Here is an 8,470-nt window from a genome sequence, read left to right on the forward strand (position 1 = left end):
CTGAAACCCCTCCTGATTGGTAGAGGACGGTGGGAGGAGTTCTTAGGAGTCACATGAACCATTTCCAGACAGGTCACCCCGCCCTGGAATTCCCCCCAGTTGGTCAAATCTCCTCTCGGGGTGGTCCCCAGTGGCTGAAACCCCTCCTGATTGGTAGAGGGTAGTGGGAGGAGTTCTTAGAGGGGCCACATGACACATCTTGCTTCTGGTTATGTGTCCGCCTTGACCCCAGAAGTAATACCCCATGGGTGTGGGACTTCTGGTGACGGGTGGGCAAGGGGTGGGTTAACGTTTGATTGACAGTAGGGCCCTTATACTACTGGAGTGCCTTCTTCTATTTTTCTCCGTGCCGCTTCATTCCCCAATCACTCGGCCAGAACAGATGTCACTTATGATCTCAGTTGCCACCAGCTGGACAGTGGGACTTGGGTCTTTCTGTAGGACCTGGAGAGCTGAAATTACAGAGGACAACACGTTAGTGAACAGACTGTCAAATCACAGCTAAGTGTGATCACAGAACCTTGAACTACCTGAGCAGAATGATCACATGGAAAAATATGAGACTGGGCTCAGTCGTTCTAATGGGATGGAAAATACATGAGAGATGAATATACCCCACTTTTCATATAGTCACCTCTGCCTGAAATAGCTGGAGACTTATTACCTCTGAATACCACACTACAGCAGCTCTCCAATACAAACAAAGCTTTAGGTTCCTCCACTGGGTCCCTTCCATGCTCTTAACTGGGGGGAGACCCTGACTCTACCAGAAAGTCATCCACTCTGCTGTAAATGGAAGAAGGCCCATTGTTTCAATAGCTTCCACTTTTAAGTTTATTTTCCATCTCTATTCAGGAGACACTGCCTGAGCTCAAATAAACCTGGAATTTAACAGAGGCCAGGTCCAAGCTGGTTTATACATGATACAGGGCACCTACTGGAAGAAAAATTGCTGGTGGGAAATTTGAGGTAGCAGAAAGTGGCTACAACTTCTTCTCACCTGGGGAGTCCACAGAAAGCCAATAAAGCCCAAAGAGTGGATAGCACTGGCTGTGGAGGCGGCATTGCCAGGACAACCAGGAGATGTACTGACTCATATCACACCTTCTGCAGCTTCCTCCTTCCGGGAAAATTAAAGTGGACTTTCTACTGGGCAAGAGTGAATTTGTCCTTTGCTATGTGGCTGATGCACTTTGCACCAGTGGTATTGGTTACTGCTGCTTGTCAGCCAGATTCCTTTATAACTCACTAATGAACAGGACTTCAGCTGTATTTATTACTTACACATCAGCAGATATTCCAGGTCCAGCCATTTCATACGCTGCCTGTCTGTGTGTTCCAGGATGATGCCTAAATACACAATGTAAAATAAATAACAACAATAATAATAAAACCTTCCCTTGTTGAGTGCAAAGTGATATTAGCAGCCCCTAGACAGGTCTTTGGCATCTCTACTGTGGGCCTAAAGGTGAGCTGTGGGCAAGAGGATGCTAGAGCAGTTTAGAGTTCACACTGAAGAGAATGAGAGAGACATTTTTTAAAAAGAATGTTTCCATAAAACCCATTTGTTTGAAACAGTCTGTGTTCCTCTTGCCACTGCTGTCAGTTATTGAAGACATACTAAGATAGTGTCTTGGTCTAGTGGTCTGTGCAAAGGACTGGGGCCAGGAATAAGTGAGTTCTAAGCAGGGATCTCACAAGGTGACTGATAGCTGAGACATAGGCCACAATGCCTGCCTGTCTCACATGGGTGTGCTAGGGTGAAGAGGGCACAGGGCCAAAGAGGAGGAACCTAATGCTTCCTTGACAAGGTGGTGTGGCCAGGAACCTGAAACAGCAGGCACTATGGGGAGGTGGGCTGCATGCCTCCCAATGATGAAGTAGCAGTGAGGAGCACTGAACCACACAGTGGGTAGGTCTGCACTTTGATCTAGGGGTATCACTCCCAGTTCAATGGGACATGCCCACATTGGCTCTGACAGCGATAGCATGCTAACATTAGAATGTAGCTAAGGCAGCACGAGCAGTGGGAGGAACTAGCCACCTTGAGAATAGACTTTGGGGTTTGGATGCGCTCATTCTTGGGGTGGTTAAACCTCCTGCTGCTCCTGCCATCGCAACTACTCTCTATTTTTAGCACGCAGGACTGGTGCGGGTACGTCTCATCAAGCTGGGAATTATACACCCAGCTCAAAGTGTAACCATGCCCTACGTGACAATGTCCCTGCCTCTACTACTAAATGACTGCACCGTGCTTTCCCTGCAATGATCCCAAAGCACTTGATAGCAACTAATCCACCACACTGGAGAGGTAGGGATATTAACATCTCCATCTATGGATGGGAAGCTGAGGCACAGAGAGATTAATGGCAACTCAGCGCTGCACAGTGGGATTGTTTCTGTCTCCCTCAATGGAAATACCAAAAGGGACACTGGGCATCATCTCTCACCAGCTAAGTTGGCTGCAACTGCCCGGATCTCTTCCCAGCTGCTATAGAAGTATGTGATGGTGATTTGGTACAATTTCTCCAGCAGCTCTGCATTCTCTTTGGCCTAGAGGAAATCAGGGATACATGAGCTCTCTCTGGCTAGAAGTGCCCTTTGACTGCCAGCACATGCTTTTACGAACCACAGGTAAATAAGATAGAGAACAGGTGGCTGGGTAGAAGTGGGAACAATGGGAATCTGTGGCAGATTTACATTTCCCATCACCCTCAGTCATATATCCCACTCTTACAGTTATTTACATTATCCATCACACATCCCCCCCACACACACACACACCTCTACACCACCACTCCAGTCAATAATCTCAGACAGTTCAACAGCTCACTCACAAGGTGTCTGCAAATGTCCACCTGGAGCTCTTCAGGCTTCAGCTCGGCTGTGCCACCAAGGTGCTCACTGATTGCACTTTGGAGTCTCTTGAGTCCCAAAAACGGTAAACAGAGGTGAAACGTAGCTCTGCATTCCTGAAAAAGAGCGTCACACCATTGAATTGTTCCCTACCGAGTGCTATGTTCATTCAAAGGGAACTCATCTGCGTGACTGCTCATCTATTCCAGGATCAAAAAAAGGGATTCATCTGGATGTAATTGGCAGAAAACATGCAGGAATGACTAATAGACGGGAGAGCTTCAACTGAAACCTGGAGGTAGCATCAATGTCTTTTGGGAACAGATATACCGATGAAAGCTGCTGCACCAGGCATAGCTGTGGTCTCTCTGTTCTGGGGAGGCAGGGGTCTGGGGTGCAGAGACAGACAGGAACAGAGACCTGTCGGGGTCAGACCCATGACCTCTCCTGGATTCTGGTGAGGCAGCCATGGACCAACCTGGCTGGAACTGACTCAGCAGGAGGGCAATGAACTGAGGGGAGAATTTGGGCCTCCACAGCAGGCAGGAATAGCAGAGCTCCCCTGGCATTGGGAGGAAGATTCCTTTTGCTTAGTAAATAAGTCACTGTCAGTCTTACCATTGAAATCTCAGGGTTTGGGTCTTGCAGGTGCAGCAGAAGTGTGACCCAGCTCTTTTTAACCTGGTCGGCGAAATAGGTCTTCCATTTTCTCTTTGTCAGCCGGGCCAGGATGCCAAATAGGACAAAGGCCATTGAGCGAAGAGCATCATCCTCCTACAGCCAAGAAAGCCCCGCAAGTTAGTAACTAAGAGACAATCACATCATGCACTTCGCACAGCCATCTCTTCTATGCTAAAGTAGAGTGATTCCAACTACAGCTAGTCGGAAAAACGGTAATTAACCAATTTTTTGTTCGAATTTGCTGATTCATTAAAATATTTTAGAGACAGTTCAGTTTTGATGAAATTCCTCCGGAAGCCAGGTAGGGGTCCTTAGAAACTTGCCTGGTGTCTTTCCAGTGCACCCATCCAGCTCTGTGGCAGCCGATCTAGCAGGCTGCTTGGGATCGTGGGCTTCCAGGCCCCCAGCTTCTGGGACCCTGGCTCTCAAATTTGCAACTCCCTGGCACTTCTAGCTCTCAGAGTTTCCTGGGTTCCCAGCACCGGGATAGTCTGAGAGCAGACTGCCCTGGGCCAAGGCTTCCAATAGAGCTAGGTTGAGAATAGTAATTCTGTTTCACAAAGAGTTTTGAACTTTGGGGAGAGCGGTTCCCACAAATAGGATCAAAACCCAAATTTGAAATCTCTAAATTCTGTACAAAATGGAATGATCATTCCAACCCTCTCACATAAAAATGGTATAGAACAGGCCCAACACTCTCTATTGTACTCTGTAACCCCCATTTCACGGTTATCTAGCTATCTAATCTAGTATTCAGACTTTCTTTGAGGTTCTCAGTGGCAATAAAGAAGAATAGAAGGGTGAGACTGTGGGAGCAGGGATGTCATCCCCATCCTCCTAATGTTCTCCTCCTCCGTAAAACACCTCTCTTCCCTGGGGCCTAAAATCTCTTCACTCCGACATGAGCAATGCCCAGGGAGTCCACATCACGCATTGTAAATGGAGCCTAATCAAGATTGGTTGAACTGGGGTTGGAGAGATCTGTTCACATACATCGTCAAAGTAAGTCCGGATCTGTTGGGTGAGGTCTTTGAAGGAAGAACCTATGTCCTTCTCTTTCAGCTCCTTCAGGACTTTGACCAGTGCTTTCATGCTCTCGCCAATGACTTCCGAACTGAAAATGTCATGTAAGGCCCCGATCAGTAGGTCCAGAAGAAACTTCTTGTGCTTTTTCACCTGTACAAACATATGACATTAAAGAACACTTATCACTGATCACACTTCTAATAAGTTTTCTTTAGCAGTTATGAAGCTGTGGGAATTTCATCAAGCCCGTCTCCCCCCAGAGACCTATAGCTATATTTCAGACCAGGTGCTAGCTACAATGAGCCCAACTTGGTGCCATAATACATCTGTGTAATCCTATTATTAGATTCCTAGTTACTTAGATTCCAAGGCCAAAAGGGACCATTGTGATTATCCGGTCTGACCTCCTGCATAACATAGAACTTCCCAGAAATAGTCTCTGTTTGAACTAGAGTGTATCTTTTAGAAAAACATCCAATCTTGATTTTAAAATTGCTAGTGACAGAGAATCCACCACAACCTTTGGTAAATTGTTCCAATGGTTAATTAAACTTACCATTAAAAATGTATGCCTTATTTCCAGTCTGAATTAGCCTAGCTTCATTTTTCCCCATTGAATCTTGTTATACCTTTGTTTGCTAATGTGAAGAACCCATTATCAAAATTTATTCCCCATGTGAGTAGTTATAGACTGTCCTCAAGTCACTCCTTAACCTTCTCTTTGTAAAGCTAAATAGATTGAGCTCCTTGAGTCTATCACTAAAGGGATATTTTCCAATCCTTTGATAATTCTTGAGACTCTTCTCTGAATCTTCTCTAATTTATCCTTCTTGCATTGTGGACACCTGATCTGGACACAGTATTCCAGCAGTGCTCACATGAGTGCCATATTCAGAGGGAAAATAACTTCTTCTTCGAGTGCTTGCTCATATCCATTCCATTAGGTGTGTGCGCGCCGCGTGCACGATCGTCGGAAGATTTTTACCCTAGCAACACCGGCGGGTCGGCTGTGGAGCCCCCTAGAGTGGCGCCTTCATGGCGCTGAATATATACCCCAGCCGACCCGGCGCCCCCTCAGTTCCTTCTTACCGCCCCTGACGGTCGTTGGAACTGTGGAGCGCTGCTTAGCTGTTCTCCACTTTCCCTAGCTTTCTTGTTGTATCATAGTTGTAGTTATAGTTATAGTCTTAGAGTTTGTTGTAAGTTAGTTAAGTAGTTTTAAAGTTGTTCTAAATAGTCCAGGGGGTTAAGGGGGTCGTCTCCCCCCTTTTCTCCCCCGGCCGCGGGGCCGGGCTCATGCCCAACGCTCCCGGCTTCAAGCTGTGCGCCTCCTGCGCTAAACCTATGCCCACGAGCGACCCGCACGAATCTTGTCTGAAGTGCCTGGGAGAGTCACACCAGACAGACAAGTGTAAAATCTGTAAGGCCTTTCGTCCGAGAACGAAGAAGGAGCGGGACTTTCGGCTCAGGCAACTTCTGATGGAGGCGGCTCTTAGCCCGGACGCTCCTTCCACGAGCAAGGCCCCGGCACCTAGCACCTCGGTGCGCAGTGCCCCGGCGGCACCGGCTGCGACGACCACGCGAGTGGCGTCAGACAAGCCTCCCCGGCACCGGACCTCGTCGGCACCGCAGACACAGCAAGTGCCTCGGCGCCGGTCCTTATCCCCAGGGCATAAAAAAGCCCATAAGACGGGGACATCAGTGCCGAAGACGCCAGCTCCCCCAGTGTCGGGGGTAGAGCCGCGTCCACCGGTGGAGCAACGGAAACAGTTGCCTCCGGCACCGTCGACTCCGGCGCCGAGGCCGTTGAGTCCGGTGCAAATAGCGTCTCCCCCCAGGCCGGCGGTGATACAGTGCCTCCCGTCGACTCCAGAGACCTTCGCGGCGGCGAGAGACTTAATAGCTCTCACGGAGCCGGCACCGCCTCAGCCACCGGCACCGACTGCACCGTTGACTCGCCCGGTCCAGTCGAGGGGGAAACCTGCTTTGATGCGCCCACCATCACAAGGGCTGGAACCTCGGCACCGGTCCAGGTCCCGAAGCAGGTCCCCACGCCGCTCGCAGTCCCGGCGCCGAATATCGTCTCGGCACCGGTCGTACTCGCGGCCAAGATCTACTTCGCGGCACCGTTCTACGTCTCGGCACCGCTATGATCGTCGGCACCGATCAACGTCGAGACGTAGTTCTCGGCACCGCTACGGTCGGCGCTCGACGTCGAGGGGTCGCTCCCGGCACCGGGCATACTCCAGGTCCTCGTCGAGGTCCAGATCTGACTCCCGGCACCGACGAGGTCATCGGCACCGGTCGCGGTCCCGGCACCGATCGCCGGCACCGCGCAGAGATAGATCATCTCCGGACCGGCACCGTGCGGCACCGCAGCCCACCGGGATGGTTTCATCTCTCTCGGCACCGCCATGGCCGTCTAGATCGGTGTCCCGCTCCTCGGAGGACTTGTCGAGATCGGCATACCCCCCTCAAGGGCGCGCCGATGAACAAAATTTCGGCCACTGGCAGGAGATGGCAGAGGACCAATCTCATGGACCATCTCACTGGTCGTTTTGGACCCCGTGGGCATACCACCAAGAACAAGGGGCTCCAATACCATCGACCTCTCGCTCGGGTCACTCGGTTAGAAGGGCCCCAGAATCCACCATCTCTCGGCCTCCGCCAGGAGGCATGGAGGCTTCGGTGTCCACGCCACCCGACACCAGGGACCCAAGTGCAGGTGATGCCCCGGCCCAAGAGCAAAGGGATCAGGACCCCCCCTTGGATCCGGTACCACCGGAGGCATCCTCTTCCTCCTCTCCGGACGAGGCAGTGGCGGGCACTTCATGTACGGGTCCCCCTCCGATAGATCTTCGGGCTCACCAGGATCTCCTGCGTAGGATGGCCCGTAATATGGACCTGCAGGCGGAGGAGATAGTGGAGGTGCACGACCCGATCGTGAACATCCTTGGAGCAGATGTCCCATCGAGGGTGGCGTTACCTCTGATCCGCACGATCCAATCGAATGCGGATACGATATGGCAAACTCCTGCCTCCATTCCACCCACAGCGAGAGGGGTGGAAAGAAAATACTTTGTCCCCTCTAAGGACTATGGGTACTTGTACACCCACCCCCAACCGTGCTCACTGGTGGTGGAATCAGTGAATGCACGAGAGCGCCACGGCCAGCAGGCTGCAGCGCCTAAATCAAAAGAGGCTAAGCGGCTCGACCTGTTTGGCCGTAAGGTCTACTCAGCCGGAGGGCTACAACTGAGAGCGGCGAACCAACAGGCGTTACTGAGCCGCTACAATTTCAACTCCTGGAACTCTATGGGGAAGTTTAAGGAGTTGATTCCCCAAGAGTCCAGGGAAGAGTTTGGAGCCATGGTAGAGGAGGGCAAGAAGGTGGCTCGGACCTCCTTGCAGGCCTCCTTGGACATTGCAGACTCAGCGGCGAGGACCCTGGCTTCGGGCATCGCTATGCGCAGGATCTCCTGGCTTCAGGTTTCGGGTTTGCCTCCGGAGCTGCAGCAAACCCTACAAGATCTGCCTTTTGAGGGGCATGGATTGTTCTCGGATAAGACGGACTCCCGCCTGCAGAGCCTCAAGGACTCGAGAACAATCATGCGCTCCCTGGGGATGCATGTTGTGGGCCCCCAGCGCAGGCCATTTAGGCCGCAACCTCAGCGCTTCTACCCCCCCCCCGCCTCGTCAGAGACAAGACTCGGCCCGGAGGCGAGGGCGAGGTGGTAGAAGAACGTGGACCGGCCCTCAACCCGGCCAGAACCAGGGGCCACCTCGACCACCTTCAGGCCCCAGGCAGAACTTTTGAAGGTGCGGTCGAGGACGGCGCCCCAGTCATCCCCCAGGATCCAGCCCCCTCCTTTCGGGATCGCCTCTCCCACTTCCACCGTGCTTGGTC

The 8,470-nt window shown here is 51.5% G+C and overlaps 1 protein-coding gene across 1 annotated transcript; it reads right to left on the reverse strand.

The window, feature by feature from the left end:
• Positions 1-2,439: 2,439 nt before the first annotated feature.
• Positions 2,440-4,713, reverse strand: LOC135979976 (protein maestro-like; the record flags this gene model as incomplete). The annotated part of the gene is made up of 4 exons (XM_065580073.1): positions 2,440-2,553; positions 2,838-2,972; positions 3,475-3,630; positions 4,531-4,713. Coding segments are annotated over 4 exons (588 nt in total), but the record flags the coding sequence as incomplete, so codon positions are not given.
• Positions 4,714-8,470: the final 3,757 nt, after the last annotated feature.

The sequence above is a fragment of the Chrysemys picta genome, unplaced genomic scaffold, assembly GCF_011386835.1.
Source record: "Chrysemys picta bellii isolate R12L10 unplaced genomic scaffold, ASM1138683v2 scaf1494, whole genome shotgun sequence".
NCBI lineage: Eukaryota > Metazoa > Chordata > Testudines > Emydidae > Chrysemys > Chrysemys picta.